The sequence below is a fragment of the Eschscholzia californica genome, unplaced genomic scaffold, assembly GCF_041429995.1.
Source record: "Eschscholzia californica isolate CP2 unplaced genomic scaffold, dmEscCali1.0.p SCAF_6, whole genome shotgun sequence".
Lineage (NCBI taxonomy): Eukaryota > Viridiplantae > Streptophyta > Magnoliopsida > Ranunculales > Papaveraceae > Eschscholzia > Eschscholzia californica.
The window spans coordinates 25,343,813-25,371,595 of record NW_028238483.1 but is presented as its reverse complement, the minus strand read 5'-3'; the positions used below and the strand labels follow the sequence as shown (position 1 = coordinate 25,371,595).

Sequence of the window (27,783 nt, the reverse complement as noted above, 5' to 3'; positions counted from 1 at the left end):
GAACGTCAATTCTTCAGTCCCCACCCATCAAGTACTTCAAGATCACCACTCTTAATGAATCGGTATATTTTCATTCCTTATATTTTCGTTTTTATTGTTCAACTATACTGTACAAACTTACGTTCCTTATCCGTTAGCCCGTTCCCTCGCCCTTGGATAGTTTACAGTACATTCTACAGTTCCCGATCCTTCTTTTATGCAGAATGAACAGAGAAGAAATGGCGTCGCAGTCAAATGAAGAATCCATTCGTGAACCAGAACGTCAATTCTTCAGTCCCCACCCATCAAGTACTTCAAGATCACCACTCTTAATGAATCGGTATATTTTCATTCCTTATATTTTCGTTTTTATTGTTCAACTATACTGTACAAACTTACGTTCCTTATCCGGTAGTCCGTTCCCTCGTAGTTGGATAGTTTACGGTACATTCTTCAGTTCCCGATCCTTCTCTTATGCAGAATGAATAGAGAAGAAATGGCGTCCCAGTCAAATGAAGAGTCCATTCGTGAAGCAGACCGTGAATTCTGCAGTCCCTACCCATCAAGTACTTCAAGATTACCACCCTTAATGAATCGGTAAATTTATTAGTCAGTATGTAGTTCCCGTTGTGTTTTATAGTTGGTTGTACATGTTGTAGTTCCTACGTAGTTATACAAGGTGTGTTGTACTTGGTCATTTTTCTGTACATGTTCCTTCACCTCTTCACCTTATTCCTGTAATTATTCAGGTTTGAGCTTGAATTCTTCCCTTCGAATGCTTCAAATTTGTCAAGATCATCCCCCTCAATGAGTACAGAAGCAATAAATCGGTACATTTTCCCATCTGTTCTATTCGTTCCCCTTCAGTGTCCAAGTTTCCGTTACATTATTCAGTTCCCGTTTTGCAATATGTCTATACTTTTCGTTTCTTTAACTTTTGCAGGTTGGAACGTGGTTTTTTCACGCCTAATTCGTCAATTGTGCCTCGATCATACACTTCAATGATTCCACAAGAGTTGAATCGGTACAGTACTTTGTGTGTTATACCTTTTTTTACTGGGAGTTGTAAAATGTCTGGTTCACAATTAAATGTAATGTTAGTTATTCCGTTCCTGTTTTTAAACTTTGTGTATTTTTGTAGGTCGCCCAGTGATTTCTTCTTACTCCCGCCTTCTAACCATGGTGATGGTTCCACTGCTCTTGTCAGAAGAGAGCCTCTCCGGTCTGAGAGTTGGCCCGAAGTATTCACCCATGAGGGTCAAGAATTTCCTGGTGGTGTGATTGCATTTCGCCAGGCTCTCAGTCGATACTCAATCAAACACGGTTACAATTATGTGTTTGTTAAGAATGACCGCGATCGTGTCACCTGTGTTTGCAAAAGTACCAAATGCAAGTGGAAAATACACGCAGTTGCTCCTCTAAAGTCGAGATCTATGTTTATCCTGAAAGCCTATAACCCCGTTCATACCTGTGAAGACTTCATCACTGGTGTACGGAAACCTCGACTATCGACTGAAGCTGTTAGTTTATTGATTGCAGAAGACATTAGAGAGAACCCTACCAAGAGCACGAAGGATATTGTTAGTTCCTTCAAAAAAGATTATGGTATTAAACTGAGTTACTACTACTCATATCATGCTCGAAATGCGGCAATTTGTATAGGATTTGGTGATGAAGCTGATTCCTATGCAAAACTCTCCTGGTATGTTGATGCTCTGTCAAGATCTAATCCTGACAGTCATATCGATCTGGAAGTTGATGAAGAGTCGCATCGTTTTGTAAGAATTTTCATTGCTCTTGGAGCATGCATAGAAGGTTACAAGCATTGTAGACCTCTGATATTTGTTGATGGTACGTTTGCTAAAACAAAGTATAATGGATGTATTCTGGCTGCAGTTGCGAAGAATGGAAACGACGGTAATTATTCTATTTCTCTTGAAACTGTTCCTCGTACATCGTATAATTGTCAGACGCCTAAACCGTGTGCTGTCCATTTGTTAGTTCCCGCGACATGCTTACATTTACAGAAAACAGTAATGTTTATGCTCAATCATTCTGTTGTACGCAGGTTTTTTCATTCTTGCCTATGCTGTTGTTGACGTAGAAAACGATCACAACTGGCTCTGGTTTTTTGGGAACTTGAAGAATTGTATAGATATTGGTGAATCACTTACTTTTATGTCTGATAGGCATAACGGTATATTAAATGGTGTTCGGAATGTATTCCCATCGGCCAACCACTCCTATTGCGTGTGGCATTTGCGAAACAACTTGAATTTACGAGTTAGAAATGGTGCCAAGAAGTCAGATTATTTCCAGTCCTTGATGTTCAAAGCGGCTCGTGCACTTACTGCCTCAGACTTTAGCAAATACACTGGGGAGATTTGTGTAATGGGTGGGACTGGAGCTGAAGCTTTTTTGAACTCAGTCGACCCTGTTCATTGGGCAGATGCCTTCTTTATAGGGAAAAGGTACGGTTTAATTTGCTCTTCCTTGTCTGAGTCCTTCAATTCATGGATCCGAGACGAGAGAGTTATGCCAATAACAGTCATGCTCGATATGCTGCGAATGAAGATCATGAATATGATGAACGAAAGGCGAGTTGAGTCATCTAGTTGGTCTACCTTCTTATGCCCGAAGGTAGATAAAGAAATGCAACTGCGTTACAAAGTGGCTTGTAGTTGGACGTGCGTCCAGTCCGGAGAAGGTCAGTACGAGGTATTGTCTATGCCCTCCCATTCAGTTGACTTGGCCCTACGGACCTGCACTTGTCGCAAGTGGCAAGTAGAAGGCGTACCATGCGAGCATGCGATTCTGTGTATAAAAATGAACGGTGGTGATGCCTCTTCATTTTTTGATTCCAATTTCACTACCGAAGCCTATTGTAAGACGTACAGTCATCCCGTTAAGCCTGTACCTACGTTTGATGAGCCTAAATCGTATGACCCGGACACAATGATTCTTCCTCCTCTCACAAAGAGACGTCCTGGTAGACCTCGCACCACTCGAATCGAAAGTGCCGGGTATTTTCCCAAAAGACAGAGGGTTTGTGGCAGATGTAATCAACTGACGACCCACAATCGTGCATCTTGTAACGAACCAATATAGCGATGGGTTAGCACTTCTCTATCTGATTTTGTTTAGCACTTCTTCAAGTGCCCAGTATTTTGTTAGCACTTCCTTTGGAAATGTAACTTTCTTTTTGTTGTCTACTGTGTGTATGTAGAGTACATTTCATGATTTGCAGTACATGTGTTTCTTTATAGTAAACTGTTTTGTTTACGAAACAGAACATTGTAAAACTTTCAGTAAATTATAAAACTGTCAGTACGTATTTTAATGCCTGTGTGTACATTATTGTATTTTGTAAGTTTATTGGAACAGAAACATTGACAGTAGATCCATCACCATTGTTATAAGGCGGGAGGTAGAGAAAATCATTTGGCGACGTAGAAAATATACAAAGTTTAGAAGTTTGAACGAATTAATTTACGCTACATTAAGTTGTGAACAAGACATTTTACAACTCCCATTCAAAAAGTTGTACAAGTTTCCAACCATTGAGTACCTTTCACATATTGTGTCCTTTGGGCGAAATTGTACATAATGATTGAGTCTAAGTTGTACAAGTTTGTACCCTTAAAAAAGTTCTGTTGTCCACCTCCAAACTTACAGTAAATTATAGAACGGACAGTACATTAGATAACTGGAAGTAAATTTATGTAATGCCTTGGAATGTATGTTGTATGTGTATTTGATAGTTTTTAACCATTGAGTACCTTTCACATCTTGTGTCCTTTGGGCGAAATTGTACATAATGATTGAGTCTAAGTTGTACAAGTTTGTACCCTTCAAAAAGTTCTGTTGTCCACCTCCAAACTGACAGTACATTATAGAACGGACAGTACATTAGATAACTAGCGGTAGATTATGTAATGCCTTCTACCTGTAATGTATGTTGTATGTGTATTTGAACAGAAACATTGACAGTAAAGTATAAAACTGACAGTACATTATCTAACTAAAATACCTTTGGTCGAAGTTAATAACATTTCCACAACATTTTTTTCAGTACAACAGAAGTATTTTGAACTAAAATACCTCTGGCATAGTACAAAACAGAAGTATTTTTCAGTACAACATAAGTGAATAACATTTCCACAACATTTTTTACAATTATAAGCCCTCCTTTTACATCATCTTACTCCAAGCCTTTTGTGACTCCCTTAAAATTTTGTACGTCACCTCCGTTCTCATTCTTCTAGTTCTGTCGCTAAATTATTCGGGCTGCGTGCAACTGTCTGGCATGCGAAAGTCTTGACTGTCTATGAATATTCTTTCCAGATGCAGCATTACGTAAAGACCGCAGTCCGGTCTGCAGGATAAAAACAAATTTTCATTATACCAAGTCGTATCCATTAGAAGAAGTAAAGAAGAGAACAACTGAATGTCTAGTGTATGGTAAGTTATAAAACTGCCAGTGCATTATGTAATGTCTACTGCACAGTAAGTTATGCTTTGTGTGTTTTGGAACAAATTAATTTATTGTAAACTATAAAATTGACAGTGCATTCTGTAATGTCTAGTGTACAGTAAGGTATGCTTTGTGTGTTTTGGAACAAATCATATTATAGTAAACTATAAAACTGACAGTAAACTATAAAACGGACATTATAAAACTGACAGTGAATGGGACTTACTCTTTCCCTTGCTGTGGACATTCTTCTTCCCTTAAAAATGGGATCTTTTTCTTCAGTCGTTTTCGTCCGTAGTTCAATTCATTTAACACATCTGCAAGGACTATTGCAAACTCCCTTGCATTCTTGTTGCACGTTTGAGCGAGCTGTCGATCATTGATTAGTGAATTATAGTGTATCCAATCATTTTCATGGAACCTATACACCAGAAGCGTCCAGTGGTAACCATAGTATGCATCATTGGTGTATGGTGTGTTAATTGGAACACACAACACTGAGGTATGGCCTTTGATAAACTGCTCCTTAATTCTGGTCTGCAAATTTGCAGTTATTGTATCGGGGTGCCGTTTCTGGTTGATCAACGTCTGCAAATTACCAATAATACATTTTAAGAAATATTTGACAGTAACACAATACAAAAAGTGCGAAGCAATCTTACGTAGATCAAGGCTGACAAGAATATGATCTCTTTGCTTTTGTTATCTGGCCTGCTGTGAAGATGGTCTGCAAACCAATCGATGATTTGAGAGTCGCACTCTCTATACATCATTAGATCATCTAACTCTTTTCCAGTTAGACGGTGTTCATTATCTTTCTTCCACACCTCCAGTCTGTACCGTACATTTCATAATTTACAAGACATTCAATAATGTACGTGACACATTCAAATGTGTAATAAATTAAAATATTTACAAGAAACTTACTTTTTCCAGCCTTTCTGGCAGAACTCTAGCAGTAGAGGTCTTTCTTTCTGAAGCACATAAGGCCAAAGCCCTCCTATTTTCCAGTCCCCTAAGCTCTGTTTGTCTTCTTTGTTTAAATTCATGGATTTCACAGCCACAATTTCCTTTCCCTTATCTGCCTTGAATGTCGCTTTCCGCACACGTGGGTTTTGCTTCACCCTTCTTATAAGAGAGTTCTGAAGAGCCTTTGACCCTGATTCTCCTTTGCTTGCCACTCTCTTTGGAGGGGAAACAATTTTCTTTAGCACTTCTTCGACTGACTCTTTGCCCATTTTGATTATATCTGCAAAATCAGAATTAGGTGGTGTCTGCAAAATATCTGAAGTATTATGTTTGCTGATCCCCACTTCTGGTGGTGTCCAAACCACTATTTGTGTGCAGTCAATTCCCAGATCAAAGCTTGGTTCCGTTAGTTGGTTGTTGCAGATTGTACTACCCTTCTCTTCACTTGCTACATTTTTTTAATACAATGTTAGAGATTAGGTTTGTTAAATAATTTATAATCACTATAATAACATAAACTTCATCTACTTGAATCAAAAAATTGCGAATCTTACCTTTTAACAATTGATCTTTTTGTTGTAGTTTTAGTGTTTCCTCTCTGTTATGAATCCTTTGAAGCCAAGAGTCATCGTCGCTCGATAAATTAACGTCCTTGCCCCAGAGCTCATCTCTCTCATCTTTTCCCTCCTTCTCTTTGTATTTATCTGTTTTTATGTAATCGGGAATTAATATATGTCACTGATATTTTCAAATTTACAAGTAACAAAACAACTGAGGATGCATTGTAAAGTTCCCGATCAGTAAACTCAATCCCAGTACCCGTTTAGTAACATGTAGTTAAACAATATGCAGAATAACATGAATTAAAGTTCTCTTAAAGTAAACATAAGTTCATAAAAACCTTCACTAAAAGGAAACCACCTAATATGTCATAAAGTACCTTTGTTCAAGCTATTTTAATACGATAACCACTAACACTAAACATGTCATATAACCTCCTATCCTTAACTACTCTTTAGTACTATTTAACTTTGATTGAAATGAGTTTGACTGTAATCGAAAATTAGAGATTGCCTTTTCCTTTGCCGGCATGCTTTTGCTTCTTTGCATGATCCTCTGACTCGGACGATTCATCATCATCATCTGTTTCACTCTCACTTTTTTCTGCTTGACCGTCTTTCACAGTTTCTTCTTCACTTTCAGTCTTGTCTTCATCACTTTCACTACTTTCTTCTCCATTTTTTTCTTTTATTTCAGTTTCGTTCTTACCCTCATCTATCTGCCTCTGTTCTTCTTCACTACTCTCACTGTCGATGTCACTCTCACTTATCTGACTTTTTCCTGCCTTAGTAATCTCATTTTTCTCCACTACTCTCACTGTCTCTTCTTCTTCACTACTCTCACTGTCACTTTCCTTCTTACCCTCATTTATCTCCCTCTGTTCTTCTTCACTACTCTCACTGTTGGTCTCACTCTCACTTATCTGACTTTCCCCTGCCTTATTGACCTCTTTTTTCTCCACTACTCTCACTGCCTCTTCTTCTTCACCACTTTCACTTTCACTATCACTCTTACCTTCCTGGTTCCCCTCATTTTTCTCTATCTCCTCTTCTTCTTCTTCTCCACTCTCACTTTCAGTTTCACTTCCTTTTTTATTGCTCTCCTCATCCTTTCCTGTCTCACTTTTATCCTGACCCTCTTCTTGTTTATCAGTTTCACCACTATCAGTTGCACTTCTTTCTTGTTCCTTCTCCACTTCTATATTTTCCTGTCCTTTATCCTGCTCTTCCCTCCCATCACTCTCACTTACATTTTCTTCTTGTTCTTCCTCCCTTGCTGCTTGCGCAGTTTCTTCCCCCTCAGGTTCTAGCTGTTCTTGACTTGGACCCCCTTCATATGTTGCTGTTTCCATTCTATCTTTTGATTGCAGCACATCGGAATAAGCTTTTACTGCTGAGTCGCTTTCCTCGCATGCTTTGGCCAGCTCCTGTCTCAAAAGGGAGATTTCTCTTTCTTGGTTCTCTATTCTTTTCAACAAATTGGTTAAGCTCTTTGGATTTTCTCCTTCTAACAAAATTCTACTTTCAATATCATTTTCTGGCCAGATTCTTCTTTCATATACCTGCAAGATTTAAAGAAGTACATCAGAAAGTAACATAACTTACTGAAAATTAGACAACTGACAAGACATTAGAAAACTGACAGTTAATTACCACACTGACAGTACATTATAAACCTGTTTATACATTAAAACACAGACTGTAAATTTGTTACTACCGTTTATATTTTTCAACTATTAGATGCAGAATTTTACCTGGTCCTCTATAAGATTCTGAATTTTGTCGTCGAAGGTCTTATCGATTTCTTGCAAAGACCATCTCACCAATCGAGGCACTTCATCCTTAACCTTGCTTATTCTATCGTATCATAGAGTATGCTCACAGAACCAGATCTATTCAGAGATAAAAACAATTACATAACCAATAAAATGTCACTGAATATACCAAGTGTGGTGAAAAAAATAATACTTACTGGAAGGACAATTAGGCATCCAGAAGCTTTGATTGGATCATGTGGGTGCCAACTGATCCTGTCCATCATGTACCCGTGCACTGCTCTTGCCCACGATATTTTTTTTATGGTTTCCATCGATTCCAAGCAGTTGAGGAAGATTGGGGGAATGGAGTAACCAGTACTCGAAGCAAAGAGTAGATTAGCAGATAGTGATAAGATTACCAGCTTGACAATATCCATATCATCCACATCTTCATCGTCTACGGCTTTGTTTAGAGCATCGGATACCGAGTGACATGTCACATAACCAGGTACTTCTCCGAAATATTTGATACAGAAGTCAATCTGCGGTTGCCTTAATACCTTGGTTTTGGGTATCACATCTTCCATTTCCCCCTCCATTGGCAAGCCCAGGATGAGGGCCACATCCTCTGGTGTCAGTTGAAGCTCTTTTCCTGCCAGTGTGAATCTTTCAGTCTTGGTATTGTAAAGGCTGAGTAATTCGAAGATAGCTTTGTTTGGACGAACGGGATTTGCCATTTCCAGCTTGTTGTCATTGAAGGCTCTCAATAGGTATTTGAAAGGAGTCTCATCCAACAACTCCTTCTGTCTGTCACTCAACTTAAAATAAGTTGTCTTCATTTGGTCCCAAATTTTACGAAGGGACCACTTGTATGCCTTTGACAGTTTGCTATTAAGTTTGTCGGGTCGGTTTTTCAACTCTTTTCCGCTCTGTTCACTTCCCTCTCCTTGAGCTTTTGATGGAGCCTTTTTTTTTCGTTGAGGACCCTCTGGTTGTTGGGTGGCTTTCCTCTTTCCTTTGGTATTCTTCACTATTTGTGGTTCAGCTTCCTGCGGGAACAAAGAAGTTTACAGTAAATTAAAAAACCGACAGAAAACTATGAAACTGCCAGTGCATTATGTAATGTATAGTGTACAGTATGCTATGAATGTTTGTTTTGGAACATATCAATTTACAGTAAACTATAAAACTGACAGTTCATAATGTAATGTATAGTGTACAGTATGATATGCTTTGTGAGTGTTGAAAGAAATCAATTGACAGTAAACTATAAAACTGACAGTGTTTTTGTAATGTATTGTTTATCATATGGTATGCTTTGTGTTTTTTGGAAGAAATCAATTTACAGTAAACTATAAAACTGCCAGTGCATTATGTAATGTATAGTGTACAGTATGCTATGCTTTGTTTGTTTTGAAACATATTCATTTACAGTAAACTATAAAACTGACAGTGCATTATGTAATTTCTAGCGTACAGGTATGCTTTGTCTGTTTTGGAACGAATAAACTTATAGTAAACTATAAAACCGACAGTAAACTATCTATTTACTGTAAACTATAAAACGGACATTATAAAACTGGCAGTAAAATACTTCAAAGCTTTGTCAAAAAGTAAAACGAAATACTTTGTGCATGGGAAGTAAAAAGTTTCTAGACCTCTGGATCATTTACATGAAACTAAAAAGAGTTAGGATGTTAACAGTAAAATATTTCAAAGCTTTGTCAAAAAGTAAAACGAAAAACTTTGTGCATGGGAACTAAAAAGTTCCTAGAATACTGGATCATGTACCGTCATCTTCCCCCTTGGGCTACTTCTTGTTGGTTGCTTTTCTTTCATCTTCTTTTCTTTCACTGATTTCGACCTCGTCGTTGCTGGTTCAGTAGGGATTTTCTTTGGTGAGGATTTTTTTGTGCTTTTCTTCACCATCTGCAAACAGTAAGTTAAATTTGTAACAGATTTCGAAGGAAGATTTAGGGTTTTTCGTCAGATTTAGGGTTTTTCTTTTTCTTCAGATTTAGGGTTTTTCTTTTTGTTAAAGGAAACCTAATTTTTTTTTTTTTAGAAAACTTACCTTTTATGAAGAACAACTTGAGAGTTTTTCTTTCACTGATCTTGCACTAACGAAATGAAGAACAACTTGAGAGTTTTGAAATGGTTTTTAGAGAGAGAGAGTGAGCGGTTTTCTTTTGGTTAATGGGGTAATGGAGAAGTGAGCGATTTTCTTTCAGGAGTAATGGAGTAATGGAGAGATAGAGAGTGACCGGTTTCCAAAACTGAAATGCGTGGGCTCGAGATAATGGAGAAGTGACGTTGGCGTGGAGCAGTCATTCGCAACCTGACTGGACGTCAGATTTTGACGAAAAAGTGGGTCAATTTCGCGCTTTTTTTTTAATGGCAAATCCGTAATATCATAGAAATTGAAAGGTTTCTTAGTTTTCCAGTTTCAAGGGGCTGACACATTGGACCTGATCCTTAATTCCGGACTGCCTTGGGCCCGGTCCTTATTCTTCCCCTCATTTTGGGCCGTTTGCCCAAGGCCTCAATTGATTATTGTTGATACTAATAGTCCGGAATAATGAGCAGGACACTTGAACTAAATTTAATTTTTTTTGTTGAAACATTTTAACTAAATTTAATTGATTATCCATGTTAAAAATGCAGTCAAAGTTCGTCCAATTCCTCACAAAGAGCCTCCTGTGTTCCGTTTGACATGGAGGAACCAAGTTTATCGAACACATAATACATGCTATCCTCCTCAAGATCTTCCCAAAATTTTTCGTGCTCTTTATCTGGATGGTCTTTTATCGAACACATAATGTGTTATCCTTCTTATGCTTTAAAGCCACCTCCCGTAAGTGTTATTGACACCCCTTTAGCCTGGTAAATTTAGTTAGACTGTGTTTGGTTATAGGCGTCACCAACTCCAATTTTGAGTTAAAATCAGTGGACTCTGACCAAATTTTGTAACAAAATTTAGCTTGATTTAGCTTGATTTCTACCGAATTCAACACCAATGTTTGAGAATTGAAATTATGGTTGTATCTGATGAACTTAAGCCAAAATTTATTATAATATTTGGCATGAGTCCACTAATTTTAAGTTGTATCCAATAGTTCTCAACCTCTGTAACTAAATCGGGTCGAGTCCATCAATTTTTATTTGAAAAGTAGCGTGGGAGTGTCTGTTTTGAGAGAGGCGCTATTAACAACTTTCCGGAATACGGAAGGCACCGATAACTATGAAGCCCCAATAACACTTACAAAAGGCGCCTTAGAACGCCCCTTAAGGAAATAAGAATGCATGATGTTTCCTTGTATTTAGTGGACATGGACCGGTTTTGAGAACGAGAGGTTAACGTAGTTCTGCCTAAATACACTATAGCCAAAGAGAAAATTTATCAGATCCTCCGCAACCCAATGGCAATCATTGGTGATTATTGCACAAATTCGTCTTTTGGAACCTACATTCGAAGGCATCCATTACTCCCACATCTTCCGTGAGGGCAACTTCAAAGCAGACAAGATCGCGTTCTGGACACGTCGAAGGAAGATTAATACAGAGCGGTCGGTTTGTCTGACCTTTCTTAGTGTTTTGTTATTGTTTCTTTCATGTACTCAACAAAAAAATATTATGCGCAACCCAGATGCATCACTACCGATAGCCATAGGTGCTTGTACCCGCCCAATTTCCCAACCTTACATTCATATGTTCATGAGAAAGATGGTCGGGGAATAGTTCAAAAACAGATATTATGCCTACTACAACCTAGATTAAAATGGGCAAAGGGTAACATTGGATTATATCAGCGTATTATCCTCGAATTAAGTCCACAAGTAAAGGTCTTTGTAAACCATTAGTGTTTATCATACGAGTCATAATCAGATTGAAAGACCGGACTATTTTGAACAACTAACTAGAACGAGTTCAACATTTTCTATCTGTCAAACCTAATATGATAAACATGAAATTACTACTTAAGATTTGTCGAAAAACTATGTGCATGCAAACAATTTCATATTGGAAAGCTATTAAATTCAACCTCAAAAGAGAACACAAGTGAAGAAGGTAGGTACACTTGTGGTCTCAGTTGTGTTATTCGAAACACACAAAAAGGTGAAAAAGAGACGCCGCTGCCGGGGATCGAACCCGGGTCACCCGCGTGACAGGCGGGAATACTTACCACTATACTACAACGACCTAAGTGCTGGTTGTATTTATAATGTCCTTGTTATATCAAGATTATACCTTCTATTTCAATACTCCGCCAAGGGGAAAGGCGAAAAATGAAAACAACAATCACCCTGTACATTTACTTACTGTCCAACCAGTAATATCGTTTTTATATATCATCAAGACAGGTTGTTTACGAGTTACAGAAAACCGGGGATAGAGAGAAGGGTAGAGTAAGAGTGTGCAAAAATAAACCAAAAATGTCCAACTATTTAGTAAAGTTTCAATTAATTTCTAAGTAAAGTTTCTTGATTTGGTATACAAGCAATATTTTAACTAAGATCATTGGAGGTGTTTCTGCTCATATGTTTGCAGTCTTCCTGGGGCTTTTGAAGGTATTGGCTGGTGTTGACACCAACTTTTCTATCACATCCAGGGGAGGAGATGATGATGAATTCTCAAAATTAAACGCTTTCAAATGGACGACATTGCTCATTCCTCCAACTATAGAGATTCTCTTTCTTAGATGTCAGATATAGAGATCTTCAGTCCTTATAGGTCTCCAATGCCGAACGGTAAATTTGTTTTTGTACTTGCGTGACATGGTTATTTTTGTAACGAATAAGTACTTATTTTGTATACGAAGAGTCGACTTCTATTGGCTTAGATTCAAATATTGATGAGTGTGACATTTAGAGATATGTTGAGAGGACACTTTAGAAATAGAGTAATCTCGAGATATCTCTATTCCACCCTCGGTACATCATCTTTGAGATCTTAGTTGAGTTTTGCATTAGAGAAGATTTTTATATATAAAACTCTATAAAATCCTATGTGGCACTCTGAGTTTCTAAGATTGACTTTTCCATTAGAGATGCTCTAAGTAGTGAGACTTTTAGATGATCAAATAAAACATAATGAATGTTGGAGATGATAGAGGAAACATGTAAAATAGGATTTCATGTCAAAACAGGGTAACATTAAACTTGAAAAGTTGTGAAAATTATTTTGGTATAAAATTGAAAACCATATAAATACTTCGGTACACAAAATTTAACAACATGAAAGAGATTCATACTCACAAAGTCTAATTTGTTATCCAAATTTGATTGGCAATAGTTTTAAAAACAAGGTTGATTTTTCCACAAAACCATGACACCTAGAATATTTGTAACCCTATTAAATACAAGACAAGCATATCAATGTTGAGTCATAAACATTACTCATATATAATTTACAGTTATCGATAGTTATTATTGGGGATCGAGCCCTTTTTAGTGGGGGCCGAGGCGGACGTCTGCCCACCCCCCTCAAAACGAGTCTTCACACTCCTTTCTTAAATTTTCTGTCATTTTGTTAAAGGCACGGTTTTGGGGAATAAAGAAAAATTTTTAGGGAATAAAAAAAATTAGTCAATTAGATTTGACTTACAGGGCATTTCCATTTTGAGTCCGAAAATTAACTTTTTTGATTTTTGCCCTTTAATCATCATCTCATCCTGTTTTTCTCTCTTCCTCTCTCTTTAACTGTTTCTCTCTCTTCCTCACCGAGACAAACCAAGATAGAACAAGATCAATAAACTCGACGAATAAAAATGGACCCCAAAACTTCAGATCAAAAATAAAATCATGAGATTTCACATGAATAGATTGAAATTGGTTAACATAAATTGAAACCCTAGAAAAGGATACTGAAGAGGTAGCACTCCCACCAATCCAACATACAGAGACCCAAAGTGACTAATGTGTAATAAGTTAATTAGAATGAAAGAATGAAAGAAAGAAATCCAAAGTGATCTAATAGGGGCAGTATAGCACTCCCAAAGTGACTGAAGAGGTATATTTCCCTTTAAATCAATTTTAATAAGTTAATTAGAATGAAAGAAAGAAATCCAAATTTAAAGAGGCTAATGTGTATTTAGAGAGAGAGAGACTAGGGGGTGTGCTTTACTGCCCCCATTAGATCACCATGACTACCAAGAACTCGATGAAGTTTTATCCTTGTCTGTCTTCATTAAAGGGTCGCAGGTTTGGGGTTCATTTTTCTTCATCCTCTTCATTGGTCTTGTTCTATCTTTGTTCAATGAAGAAGATAGAAAGCCCGAGAGAGAGTTAGAGAAAAACCAAATGATGATCCTTCCCAGAAGCGTCAACTTTTCCTCCCATCAAAATTAGCAACCACCCTTAGTTATTAAGGATTATTTAGGGTTAGGGTTTGGTTGTTGTGGAAGAAGGTGAAGTAATATGGGTAGCAAGGAGTGTTTTTATAATCTCCTGGTTGCATGTTCAATTAGGGATTATTTTTTTATTCTTAAACTGCAGAGCAGGAGGAGGAGAGTGGAAGAGAGAAGGAGAGAGAAAGAAAAGAAATGTGGTGATGAAGATTAGGGGACAAAATTCAATCAAGTGAATTTATGGACTAAACAATAAATATGACTTCTAAGTCAATCTTGATTGACTAAGTCTTTATTCCCCGGAGAATTTTTTTTATTCCCCAAAGCCGCGGCCTTTGTTAATTGCAGTTGGTTGTGGGGTGTTTGAAAATTTGGAGGATTGAACCAGAATGATCTTTAAGTTAAATAATTTTTTATTTATTTTAGATGAATCTAAATGATTGATTTTGCTATATACTATTTGCCCTGAGTATTTGCTGTTGGATTTTGGTGTCACCTAGTGTTGTTAGCGAAGTCTCAGATATCTAGTATGTCTAACACTATTTTCCAGGATCACATGCAAGAACTAAAGACGAACTAAAACGGGAAGAAGAATACCTTATTCACTTTCTCTCGAACTTCGATTCCGACGCCTTTTCGGAAGATCAAGAGCTTCAAAGTTTAGCTCCTCTACTTTAGACACCGAGTATGTTAACTTGAACTCCCTTCCTTTAGTCAGCTAGAACCATAAAGAAGGTTGAGAAGAAGACCTCCTTGCTTCTTGACTAGATAGATAGAATGAGAGTTTTTTCTCTAAAATCCCTCTCTCTGGATGTCTGAGAGATTGATTTTCTTTTGAGAAAATTTCACACCTTTTATGTTCTCTAATTAGTCCTTATATAGAGAAACTCCAATTGGTCTTATTCAAACTAGGATCCAATATGGACCACATAAAAGATAAAGTCAAAAACCTTTCCTGACTCGGAAACCTAGATGGAATGAATTCCATCCACGGTTTCCCTTCTCTTATGGCTAGCCAGATCAGCCCCCTTATGGGGCTTCGTCTATCCGACCCATTCTCCAGCCGACCATCATATGACCGACCCCTTTGTTTCTTCCCGGGCCTCCTTTTCGGGCCCAGTTATTTCTATCTTTGTCCGAACCCTATCCGAACCTTTTGGGTCTGTTTAGTTGAATCTAATCCATTTATTTGCTAAGTTCCCTATAACCAATTATCTTCGTTCAAGCCACCACTCTTTGGTGTAACCCGTTATAGGATCTGGTCTATGTTAGTCACGTATTACCGAAGTGATCTGACGATCGTAGTTGACTTCTAGCTAAGCATTATGATCCCTAACTCGATTGAACTAGATGATCTTCAGGATAAAGTCGTCATTATCCTATTCGCCAAATTGCACACATTGCCATCTTGGTCGAAGGACACTCTTTTATAAGGAAATTACTTCAGACCGAAAAGACATATCCTTCATTTACAAGCAAAAAATCATACACATAGAACTACATTGTTTTGATAAAAAGAAAACTAAATTTAGTTTTCTTTTTATCAAACTTTGTTACGCAGATAGTGTTCCTCCGCTACCCCACATAAAGCCTATTCTGTTTCGTTTGACATAGAGGTTCGGAGGAACCAAGTTTATCGAACACATAATACGTGGTATCCTCCTCGATATCCCCAAATCTTTCGTGTTCTTTATTTGGATGGTCTTTTATCGAACACATATTACGTGTTACCTCCTCAAGTTTTAAGGCCGCTTCCAGTAAGTGTTATTGACACCCCAACACTCCTTTTGACTTGGTAAATTTAGTGTGACTGTGTTTGGTTATAGGCGCCACTGAATTCAACTCCAATGTTTTGAGTTGATATCAATGGACTCAGACCAAAGAGGTCTATCGGATTCAACGCCAATGTTTGAGAATTGAAATTGGACTTGACTTTGATGGGCCTGAGCCAAAATTTGTAACCATAATCGATCAGAGTCCACCGATTTTAAATTTTATCCAATAATTATTGTTCTCTTTGGAACCGGTGAACTTTGAGCCAAATCTGTAACTAAATCGGCTCGAGTCCACCGATTTTAAATTGAAGAAAAGTAAGGAAGTGTATGCTTTGAGACACTTCTTTTTAAAAATTTCTAGAATATGGGAGACACCAATAACTGGGAAGTCCTAATAACACTTACAAGAGGCGCCCTTAAACCTTGAGTTTTTTGAGCTTACTCTCTCATCACTAATTGGTAATTGAGTTTACCCCCTTCTATCATTGGTAATTGGGTTTACCCAACTGTGGGTGTAAGTTGGAAACACATGTAAAAAGACGCGAACCCTTGTCACCCGCGTGACAGGCAAGAATACTTACCACTGTACTACAACGACCTGGCTGCCTGAATTAACTACGCTTGAACTATTAAAAAAACAATGAAGTTCTCTTGACGGAAATAAAAAAACATATACCATGGAATCATGAAAATCTATTGAGATCTACAGTACTGACTGAGTACTCCATGAAGGGGAAAGGTGAAAACTGAGAACGACAGTCACCTTGTACGTTTACTTAAAACCCACAATCAACCAGTAATATTGCTTTATATATCATCATGACAAGTTGTACAAGGTGAGAGTAATAGAAATATCAGGAGAAGCCGGGATAAAGATAATGGTTAGGGTAGGGGTTCTGTTTAAAAAAACAATGAAGAGGAAAAGAGAAAAGTGAAAATCACCTTGTACGTTTACTTAAAACCCACAATCAACCAGTAATATTACTTCCCAATCGACCAGGAAAAGAGAAAAGTGAAACCACATTTGACAGTAATAGAGAAATAGAGTGGTTGAAGAGTATGCCCACACCAGGGTCCCTAAACTTTTGATCGACCTAATCGTTCTTCGGTTAATAGACAATCTATTAGACGGTGCACGACATTAAGAAGTAGTTTAAAATCTCCCAAAACCATTCAAATTGTCTTTTACAACCAAAAGAAATTCAAAATAGTAGTAATTAACAGTAATAGAGAGATTCTGAGAATGTAAAATAACCTAGCTAGAAACATAGATGACCTAAGGTACCCAAAACATTTTGAACTTCAATTTCATAATCTGACATTATTGTCTTCATCAAAATGAACAATCCCCCATTTTCTATTTTCTGATTATTGAAATGTAGATGACCAATTTTTCAAAGATTATACTTCATAATCATACAATATATCAATGGTTGATCTTGAGTTTTGATGTTGAGGTTGATTCAGAGGCTTAGTTTTCATGTTCTTCATCTTGAGTCTGAGTCAGTGGTACTTCTTGATCTTGATTCTGAGTCAGAGGCTGGTTATGTTCTTCATCTTGAGTCTGAGTTGGTGGTTCTTGATCTTGATTGTGAGTCAGAGGCTGTTCTTGTTCTTCTTCTAGAATCTGAATGAGTGGGTCAAGAGGGATCTGATGAGTACGAGGCAAGAAGATATTGAAGCCCAAAATAAGATTAGGGTGAGCAGTGAACAATTCTTTAACCCTAGCAATAACTTGTGGCCGATCCATCCTTTTAGCAAGGAAATTCTTCAAGACATCAAGGAACTCTTTATATATATCAGGACGTCTAGTTTCAAGCATCCTTTTTACCTCCATCACATACTTATTCGCTTCTACTAATGTTACTTCTGAAGAAGATCTTGACCTTTTAGGATGACGAAACCAGCCTGGTTTTGATTCAGGGTTAGTTGTTGATTGTGATTGAAGATCATCACGATCATGATCATCTTCTTCATTTCCCTCTCTTCTTGATCTCTTCATTCTTTCTTTCTTTCTCCTCCTCTCTTTCTCTCTCTCTCTCTCTCTAGATTTCTCTTCTCTCTCCTCCTCTCTCAAAATCTCACACTCTCTCAAAATCTCACACTCGGTTGCCTTTATATATAATACTAGATCTTCCAACTACCATAACTAACAAACTATTTTCTAACTGCCCTAACTAACTAATTAATCTTTCTTATTGTCCTTTCTAACCGTTTTCCTCATTTATTTAAGGTTGTTTTTTTTTAATAAATTTTACTTTCAAATATGAACGTTACAATATAGTCCTCGAGTTTAGAATGGTAGGGGAAAAACATGTAAAATACAAAGATCTATCACAACGAACCTTATCTAAAAAGATTGAATCAATGGTTTCAAATAAAAAAAGGTTGAATCACAAAGTGTGATTGGGAATAAAGCGAGATGCACTGACTTATGTGCCTCCGTATTGCAATGTGCGGTTGTTTTTGTTATTGCTTAATAGGATACCTAGCTAAATTCAGAGATCATCTCTCAACAAAAAAAAAAAAAAAAAAAATTCAGAGATCACAATATTATATAAAACAAAATTTTTATTCGATAGGCATTTATCAAAACAAAACTTTCTATTATGTAAGTACAATATTTTAATTACAACAAAAAAGGTACCATCTTTCGTTTAGATAAAACTGTAACCGACGCATGATAATGAACCAACCACAAAGTGTAACACCCTTGAGTGTTAGAAAGGGGTGCCTATAGTAAGGCACCACAACTAGTCCCACTTGTGTTTCCTACATTTTTAGCTTCAGGGTTAACTTTCCCAAATAGCAACTCACTTTTTCTCTTCATCTTTTCTATAACAACCATGAGCTAAAGAGAGAGAGGCATTGGGTTTTCTAGTGAGAGAAAGCTAGAGGAAGAAAAAGGGATTTTGGTGGAATTTCTTTGTTGATCTTGTTGGTGTGGGGCTTGCTTTGCTTAGGATTAAGGCAAATTTCTATTTATCTATGGCTTGAATAGCTATTTTCATAGAAAAACCTAGACCACTAGATGACACTACAAACCCTAGATCTTGGTATTACTTGAACATAGATTAGGGTTCTTGAAACAAATATATACATTAAAAGTAGTAGATTTATCATTTCTACAAAAATCAATTTTTAGGTCACTTTGAATTCCATCTGTGTTAGATTTTGAAGGAAATTTGCTCTAATGATATAGTCATATAGTTTATGAACCATACAATCTTTATTAATATTCTCATGCTACATTCATTTACTACGATAATAATTAGGTCTAAACCCCTTTATTTACCATGATTTTAACATATAACTCCTATTATTAGATGTCTCATTAATAGACACTATCCTTTATGTAGATACATGAACATGTGTTTGAATTCAATATGATAGGAGAATTGTAAGTTATTATCATACATATTTCACTACTTGTAAAACGTTATTGGTATAACACTAGTAGGTCATAATATATTGTCGAATATAATTTCGATTTATGTATGTTGTGGTGTGATGATATTAATGTGTGATGTGATAGAGTTGGTGGAGGATTGTGGGAGTTTTTTAGTTGGTTTGACCCTCTCTACCAGATGTTTATTGCGACGACTGACGGATTCACATGGCAAAAGTGTAAGAGGTGCGACCTAGGTATAGAGCGTATGAGATCGGCGCTAATACAAGGGTAGCCTTGTGGACCCCACTCTTATACATTGGGGGTTATGGGGAGGGTTCAGATGAAGGATTTGATTTCCCGCGGTGGACACCAACTTATCATATCGCTTTCGGTTGTTTGTTACAAATGTGGTTTACTTTATTCTAACAGTCACAACTTGAATACTTATTATGAACACCATTATATGTTATGGGGTTGTCAATTTGTTTTGGTAGCTCTTGAAACTGTCTATTAATTTAAACATTTCTAAATCTACTTGTTGGGCTGACCCAACCTATTATTTTTCAAGACAAGAAAATCGGAAAGTGTCACCTACTTGAGTCGTAGTTATCCCTTGGAGGAGTCTTTTTAGCAGTCTTCTTTCTTTAGGTAGTTTTGTAGTTGCATCTCCTAAGTTCTAGTTTTTACTTTTATTTGATCTTGTCCGACGTATGTGTCGATGATTTAGAGATATCATTTGAGTTTTGGAAACGTGGTATAGTTTTGTTAGTTGATTTATTGTCACTATTGAGCTTCATGTTTGATGTTATTTGTCTCTTTGATGAATATATCGTATATGCTCACTGTTCTGCGGAGAAATTCTTTAAGTTTAGGTTTTCATGACGGCCGACGTGGAAATCTAGATTTGAGACGTTATAAAGTGGTATCAGAGCTCTAGGTTCATAAATCATAAGGATTGTGTCTAGGGTTTAAGATAATTACAGTCAGTAGTGGTACTTTAGTCCTTCCTGGGTCTTTGTGTGTGATAGTTAATTTAGTTTCTCTTCATGTTCTTTTCTTACCTATGACATCGTTTACAAATAGGGAGATTCACAGTTACTTAGAGGATGACATAATGACTCATTTTTCACTAAAAGACGAAGATTTTTCAAAATTTGACCACGATGTGGACCATTATTTTTAGGGGTATTTCTCAAATAGCCGCCAACTTTGTGACTGGTTTCTTGCCTAGCCCCTTTATCAAAAATACCCAGATGACTCCCTTTTTCAATTACCGTTATAACACCGTTAACTTGTCATCACCTCTCTCTACTCCATCTCATCACCTCTCTCTCTCTGAAATATTTTTTTTCCTTCTCTCCCTCTAAACAGATCTAGAGAGAGGAGAAAAGAAAAGAAAATTTCTTTGAAGTATGGCATAAGATGGGTTTTGGGTAGCAACAATTGAATGAACCAAAACAAGATTAAACAATGAAATATCTTTAAAACCTGTGGATTGGCTTTTGTGAGAGATTCGCCACATGAATGAGTGAAAAGAGTTCTAGAATCTATACCTAGAAGACTATTGTTTTGACTATTAAAGTAGTGATTGTCAATACCCAAAAGCTTAACTGTGTTTTCACTACGAGTTATTATTCTAAAAGAGGGTTCTTCAATTGCCTATTAAACAACCAAAAGATTGGATTAAACAACCCTTTGTATTTTAGAAAGATAAGCAGCAATTCGTTGTTCAGGGACTGGGGTTTTAGCAGATTCAACTGATTCTGAGTAGTTAAAAAAGTAATATGGCGATTTTTTCATCTACTCTTGGATTATCAAGTTTTGTTAATTTCTCAAGTGAATTTGATTCGACAAAGCAATTAAAACCTCGTGTTGAAGTTGAAATTAGGGCTTTATTCAGTTCATCTAGGTACGATAGAATTAGGTTGTCTGTAGCAAAGAATGAAAAGCAACGGTTTGACATTGGGAGTACGTTGCAGCCGAAGATGGTGGCGGAAACTACTGAATCCGCCGAGATTACGGTTACAATGGAGGAAATGATATTGTTTAAGGTAAAGGAAAATGGAGTTTCTGATATTAACTTTACTCCAACTTCTGATAATGGTGGTGACGGTGGTAATGGGAAGTTCGGATCAGGTGGCGGCGATCATGAAGATGGTGGTCATGAAGAAAAGGAGTTACATTTTGGGTTAATAGATGGATCATGGCCGTGTTGGGCAGGAGACCCGGTTGAAGGAGCAGCAGTGGAGGTGCCCTCAGACGGACGTTGTTGGGCCAGCAGGTTGCATATGTAGGCGTATTGTTTGGCTGACATTGTTGTTTCTAGGGGAACCTTCGTGGAATCGGGAACAGATTGAGCGGAGGCAGCAGTAGGGTTTGATCTTCGAGGTGGATATCCATGGAGTTTATAGCATGTGGAGATCAGGTGACCATGCATACGACAATGGTCACAAAAGAGACGTTGTCTCTTAGTCTGAGGTTTGTCGAAACTGTCAGAATTATCGGTTTTATTGAAAGAACCGAAGCCATTGTTATGGACAACTAGAGCAGCGGATTCATTGCCCATTGATGAGTCATAAGAGAGGTTTTGTTGAACCTCTTCTTGTTTAACCAAGCTATGTATTCGAAGAATCGACGGAGAAGGTTCCATAAGAAGGATTTGGCTACGTATTGCGGAAAATCTTTCATGTAGACCTTGGAGAAACTCCATTGCACGGTCTTAATTGTAACGTTCAAAAAGAGACTTACCATGTCCGTAGATACAAGGTTCCATAGCATTCAAAGAGTTGATTTCATCTTGTAGAGACTTAAGACGCGTGAAATAAGCAGAAACATCAGAATTATCATGTTTCAAACATGAAATGGTGCGTTTTAGTTGAAAAATCTTTGGAGCGTTGGTTTGATGGAACCGCTCATGTAAGTCGCGCCATATTTCTGCAGCACTTTCATCATACAAAATGGATTGACGAATATCGGGATCAACCGAGTTCAGAAGCCAACTAGTGACTAAATCATTACAACGATCCCACGAATGTAACTCATCCGTAGAAGTGGGACCATGAATTATTCCATCAAAGAAAACAAACTTGTTCTTCGCACGAAGGGCCATCTTCATGGCTCGAGACCATGAAGGATAGTTATCACCAGAAAGTAATGGTGTGATTAATACAGTCGTGGGAGAGTTAGAGTGGTGAACGTCAAACAAAGGAGATGTTTACGACGGAAGCATTGATATCCGAAGCTTGTGAAGAAGTCATTTAAAAAAATCGTTATAGTTCTTATACCATATGAATAATCAGAGAATGGGAGTGATATAATAGACCGAAATGGTCTATTATGAAGTGAGAGAGATCGAGATTCAGAGAGAGGATGAAACCGAGTGATGAAGGAGGGGAGACCAAATTAATTCTCCGGTATTGATATAAACCAGTTTACATTTGTATATACAGGAAAGTAAATGGAGATATTATAGGGATACAATAAGATACAAATCTAAGTTGTTAGTTGACCGAGTCATGTTGATCCTTGTGTGTGATATGTTAAGAGTAGGGGTGGGAATCGGGCGGGTATGGGCGCCCACGGGTAAAAACACTTCGGGCTCGGCGCAGGTCGGGTAGATCTTCTCTTTGGCTATTAGGGTAGTCGGGTAGATCTGGCGGGTAACTTTTAATTTTCCTCTGCCCAAAGCCCGCTAAAGGAGTCGGGTTGTCAGGCAATGGGCGGCTCGGGTATCGGGCGTAGTTCTTTATCCAAGTCTAAATCATTTTTTTATTTGTTTGTTTAGGGAAATCAATTCATTTCTTCTTTCATCTTTCAAATGATTTTTAATGTTTTATATATATATATATGCTTGTATTTGGTCTTAGTAATAGATCTTGTTTACAAATTTGTATTGGTCTTAGTTATAGATCTTGTATAGATATCAAAAACTCATGGAAGAATGAGATAGAGAGAAAGATTAACTAGAGAGAAAGAAATAGAAGAAAGAGAAACACTAGCAGAGTACCAGAACGACAGAAAGAGAAGTGGAAAAGGCAGAAGTTTAGGGGGAACGGGTATATATAATAGGGCAGTGGTGGAGTTATTAACCCTAGGTCTAACGGATGAGCGATATCTTAGAGATCCCTCATCTAACGGCACACGTTCTCTTCGCCTTATTGAAGATTTGAAGTGGATATCTTCTTTTAGGATTCCTAATGGACCACAAATGGGCGGGTATATATAGACACCAATCGGGCTTGCCCTATCGGACTCGGGTGTGGGCGGGAGGTCGGGCAAGGGGTTTTACCCGCGCTCGCCCACCAAATTTCATCAGGCCGGGCGGGATCTACCCGCAATGGGTATTCATTAGCGGGTGCCCGTGGTCAGTCATGGGCTCGGGTACCCATGGGCGGTTTCGGGCTCGCGGGCAACATTCGCACCCCTAGTTAATTAAGAGTAAGATACCTAGTTACTTGGGTTTTTGACAACATCTGAGTAATGAAACTCAATCGAACCAGTGGGAAATGCCAACAAACTATGAACACCCAAAGGTGAATGAAGTGGAGGGTTGTTGGCATCTTAGAACCATAAAATAAGAAAAAGGAGAAAAGGTTGTATCATTTTCACACATACACCTTTCACACGAGAACTAGGTTGCGTGTAAAGTTTGTAGATTCGTATCTTGAGACCTTCAATGTCAATGCAACATGGTTCGATTTGTCAGTTGATCAGACAAACAACATAATCTGCGATATTTTTAGACTAATTTCAGTGCGCGAACACAATCAAGAGACAGGAATTGTCCTATCCGTCCGTGATTTAGTTGACACCAGCGGACTAATACAAGTCAGTCAATGGTACTGGGAACCATTTCAATACTCCTTCAAGCGAACACAGGACAACAATAATTAGTTTAAAATCTCCCAAAACACATTCAAATTGACTTTTACAACCAAATTAAAAGAAAATTCAAAATTTAATTGTATAGAATTTCTGAAATGTTAGTGTCTGAGTCAGTCTTTCTTGATTCAAAATTAACAATCTCCCCCCATCAATCCCTTTCAATTTTTACGAATGAGTCAATTGTTACATATGGAAGAATTCAAAGAAACAACAGTAGAGATTCAAAATTAACAATCTCCCCCCATCAATCCCTTTCAATTTTCTGATTAAACCATACCCATTAATCTTGTGTCTGAGTCAGTCTTTCTTGATCTTGAGTCTGAGTCAGAGGCTGATTTTGTTCTTTATCTTGAGTCTGAGTCAGAAGCTTCTTTTGTTCTTGATCTTGAATCTGAATCACTGGTTCTTGATCTTGACTCTGAGTCAGAGGCTGGTTTTGTTCTTGATCTTGATTCTGAGTCAGAGACTGTGCTTCTTCTTCTTCAATGGGAGTCATCCGTGGGTCAAAAGCAATGTGCAGTCTACGATTCAAGAAGGTATTGAAGCCCGAAGTATTGAACAATTCCTTCAGCTTAGCATCAAGGAACTCTTGAAGTATATCAGGACGTCTGTCCTTTAACATCCGGTTTATCTCCATCAAATACTCGTTGGTTTCATTTACTAATGCCTGTTCTTCCTCGTCTTCTTCTTCTTCTTCATCTTCTTCTTCGTCTTCTTCTTCGTCTTCATCTTCTTCTTCTTCGTCTTCGTCTTCTTCTTCTTCTTCGTCTTCGTCTTCTTCAATGGGATCGAGTGGGTCAAGAGGGATGTGCAGACTATTAGGCAAGAAGGTATTGATGCCCATAATAAGGTTGGAATGACCTCTGAACAGTACCTTCACCCTCTCACTAACTTGTTGGAAATTAACCGTTTTAGCACGATAATCCCTCATGATTTGAATGAATGCTCGATATATATCAGGGCGACTATTTTTAAAAATACCTTTTATCTCCATCATATACTCGTTGGCTGCATTTACTAATGGATGTTGTTGAACAACTCCTCCTCCAATTGAGCTTTGGGGTTCTGAAGATGATATTGCCCTTTTAGGAATAGATGACTCATTATTCATAGACTGATTAGAAGAAGAGGAGCTTGCAGGTTTTGATTCAGGGGTAGTTGTTGATTGTGCTTGAAGATCATCACGATCATGATCATCTTCTTCATTTCTCTCTCTTCTTGATCTCTTCATTCTTTCTTTCTCCTCCTCTCTCTTTCTCTCTAGATTTCTCTTCTTTCCTATTCCTCTCTGTTTCTCAATCTATTGATCAGTTCAGTTTGGTTCTCTCAAAATCTCACAATTAGGAATTTATATACAGTATCTTCCAAGTACCATAACTAACTAACTAACTATTTCTAACTGCCCTAACTAACTATATCTTTCTCTTTGTCCTTTCTAACCGTTTTTCCTCATTAATTTAATTTACACATAATGTGTGCTATCCTTCTTACGTTTAAAGTCACCTCCCGTGTGTGTTATCGACACACCCTTTAGCTTGGTAAATTTAGTTAGATTGTGTTTGGTTATAAGCGTCACCGACTCCAATTTTGAGTTGAATAAGTGGACTTGGACCAAATTTTGTTACAAAATTTAGCTTGATTTCTACCGGGTACAACACAAATGTTCGAGAATTGAAGTTACAGTCGAATCTGATGGACTTAAGCCAAAATTTATAATATTATTCGGCATGAGTCCACTGATTTTAAGTTGTATCCAATAGTTCTCAAGCTCTTTAAAATCGGTGGACTTAAGCCGAATCTGTAACTAAATCGGCTCGAGACCACCCATTTTAATTTGAAAAGAAGTGTGGGAGTGTCTGCTTTGAGAGAGGCGTTATTAACAATTTTCTGGAATATGGGAGGCACCAATAACTATGAAGCCCCAATAACACTTACAAGAGGCGGCTTAAAACTTCCCTTATTGGAAATAAGAATGCATGATGTTTCCTTTTCTTTAGTTGACATGGACTGGTTTTGAGAACGAGAGGTTAACGAAGTTCTGCCTAAATACACTACAGCCAAAGAGAAAATTTATGAGATCCTCCGCAACCCAATGGCAATCGTTGGCGATTATTGTACCAATTCGTCTTTTGGAACCTACATTAAAAGGCATCCATTACTCCCACATTTCTCGTGAGGACAACTTCAAAGCAGACAAGATCGCCAACTGGGCACGTCGAAGGAAGATTAATAGAGAGTGGTCGGTTTGTCTGACCTTTCTTAGTGTTTTGTTATTGTTTCTTTCATGTACTCAACAAAAAAAATTCTGAGCAACCCAGATGCATCACTACCCATAGCCATAGGTGCTTGTACCTGCCCAATTTCCCAACGTTACATTCATATGTTCATGAGAAAGATGTTCGGGGAATAGTTCAAAAACAGACATTATGCCTACTACCAACCTAGATTAAAATGGGCAAAGGGTAACATTGAATTATATCAGCGTATTATCATCGAATTAAGTCCACAAGTGAAGGTCTTTGTAGACCATTAATGTTTATCATACTAGTCGTAATCAGATTGAAAGACCTAACTATTTTGAACAACTAACTAGAACGATTTTAACATTTTCTATTTGTCAAACCTAATATGATAAACATGAAATTAATACTTAAGATTTGTCGAAAAACTATGTGCATGCAAACAATTTCATATTGGAAAGCTATTAAATTCAACCTCAAAAGAGAACACAAGTGAAGAAGGTAGGTACACTTGTGGTCTCAGTTGTGTGATTCGAAACACACAAAAAGGTGAAAAAGAGACGCCGCTGCCGGGGATCGAACCCGGGTCACCCGCGTGACAGGCGGGAATACTTACCACTATACTACAACGACCTTGGTGCTGTAGGCATTTATAATGTCCTAGTTATTTTTATAAAGAATATACCTTATGTTGCAATTCTCCGCCAAGGGGAAAGGCGAAAAATGAAAACAACAATCACCCTGTACATTTACTTACTGCCCACAACCGGTAATATCGTTTTTATCTATCATCAAGATAGGTTGTTTACGAGTTACAAAAAAGCGGGAATAGAGAGAACAACTATTTAGTGGATAGCTTCCATAATGTTGGATACCCAAGTTAGAAGGGAAGAGTGATAAAGTGGTTGGAGAGTATGCCCACCCTAGGGTCCCTAAACTTTTGATCGACCTAATCGTTCTTCAGTTAATAGACAACTAATCTATCTACGGTGCAGGTCCTAATTTGCTTTTAAAGATGTTATGAATGATTTTCCACAGCGGATTAATTAGGCTCACAACTTCAAGAAAAAGAGACTATCAAATCTATGGTGCAGGTCCTACTTTGTTTTTAAAGATGTTATGAATGAATTCCGACAACGGTTAATTAGGCTCACAACTTCCCTGTACCTGGCTCAGTTAAGAAGCCAACAAGGATTGTACCCAGAAAGTAAAAACTGATATGAAGATGAGTACATAAAAGGATCATAGTTCCTTTCGACGCCAGCGGACTATTACAAGTGAGAAAAACAAGTCAGACAATGGTGGGAACTATTTCATTACTCCTCAAATGAACAAAGGACGAAAAAAAAATAATCAAAATTTGAGTATCTGAATGGTGGTGTGTTCTGGACTACTTGCATACAAAAGA

The 27,783-nt window shown here is 37.6% G+C and overlaps 4 protein-coding genes and 2 non-coding genes across 6 annotated transcripts; 1 reads left to right on the top strand and 5 right to left on the bottom strand.

The window, feature by feature from the left end:
* Positions 1-218: 218 nt before the first annotated feature.
* LOC147532864 (uncharacterized) lies at positions 219-3,087 on the top strand. The gene is made up of 6 exons (XM_086649994.1): positions 219-288; positions 639-645; positions 729-809; positions 923-1,003; positions 1,121-1,929; positions 2,048-3,087. The coding sequence occupies exons 1-6, from the start codon at positions 219-221 to the stop codon at positions 3,085-3,087; spliced, it is 2,088 nt and encodes a 695-aa protein (XP_086506120.1).
* A 3,182-nt stretch (positions 3,088-6,269) lies between these two features.
* LOC147532863 (uncharacterized) lies at positions 6,270-7,874 on the bottom strand. The gene is made up of 2 exons (XM_086649501.1): positions 7,737-7,874; positions 6,270-7,544 (listed from the first exon to the last, which is right to left on the bottom strand). Exon 2 carries the CDS (start codon positions 7,332-7,334, stop codon positions 6,486-6,488), a length of 849 nt encoding a protein of 282 aa, XP_086505627.1. The 5' UTR covers positions 7,335-7,544; positions 7,737-7,874; the 3' UTR covers positions 6,270-6,485.
* A 3,993-nt stretch (positions 7,875-11,867) lies between these two features.
* On the bottom strand, positions 11,868-11,939 carry TRNAD-GUC (transfer RNA aspartic acid (anticodon GUC)). Its single transcript has one exon. It is a non-coding gene; the product is annotated as a tRNA-Asp (tRNA).
* A 10,031-nt stretch (positions 11,940-21,970) lies between these two features.
* Positions 21,971-22,360, bottom strand: LOC147532861 (uncharacterized). The gene has a single exon (XM_086649993.1). The coding sequence runs from the start codon at positions 22,358-22,360 to the stop codon at positions 21,971-21,973; it is 390 nt and encodes a 129-aa protein (XP_086506119.1).
* A 1,829-nt stretch (positions 22,361-24,189) lies between these two features.
* On the bottom strand, positions 24,190-25,454 carry LOC147532860 (uncharacterized). Its single transcript, XM_086645876.1, has 2 exons — positions 24,305-25,454; positions 24,190-24,254 (listed from the first exon to the last, which is right to left on the bottom strand). Exon 1 carries the CDS (start codon positions 25,364-25,366, stop codon positions 24,416-24,418), a length of 951 nt encoding a protein of 316 aa, XP_086502002.1. The 5' UTR covers positions 25,367-25,454; the 3' UTR covers positions 24,190-24,254; positions 24,305-24,415.
* Positions 25,455-26,936: 1,482 nt separating this feature from the next.
* TRNAD-GUC (transfer RNA aspartic acid (anticodon GUC)) lies at positions 26,937-27,008 on the bottom strand. Its single transcript has one exon. It is a non-coding gene; the product is annotated as a tRNA-Asp (tRNA).
* Between the last annotated feature and the right edge of the window lie 775 nt (positions 27,009-27,783).

Coding starts and splice junctions, on each gene's coding strand:
- LOC147532864 (XM_086649994.1), top strand. CDS start 219: ATGGCGTCGCAGTCAAATGAAGAATCCATTCGTGAACCAGAACGTCAA. Junction 810..922: donor AGTACAGAAGCAATAAATCG/GTACATTTTCCC, acceptor TAACTTTTGCAG/GTTGGAACGTGGTTTTTTCA. Junction 1,004..1,120: donor ATTCCACAAGAGTTGAATCG/GTACAGTACTTT, acceptor GTATTTTTGTAG/GTCGCCCAGTGATTTCTTCT.
- LOC147532863 (XM_086649501.1), bottom strand. CDS start 7,334: ATGGAAACAGCAACATATGAAGGGGGTCCAAGTCAAGAACAGCTAGAA.
- LOC147532861 (XM_086649993.1), bottom strand. CDS start 22,360: ATGGCCCTTCGTGCGAAGAACAAGTTTGTTTTCTTTGATGGAATAATT.
- LOC147532860 (XM_086645876.1), bottom strand. CDS start 25,366: ATGAAGAGATCAAGAAGAGAGAGAAATGAAGAAGATGATCATGATCGT.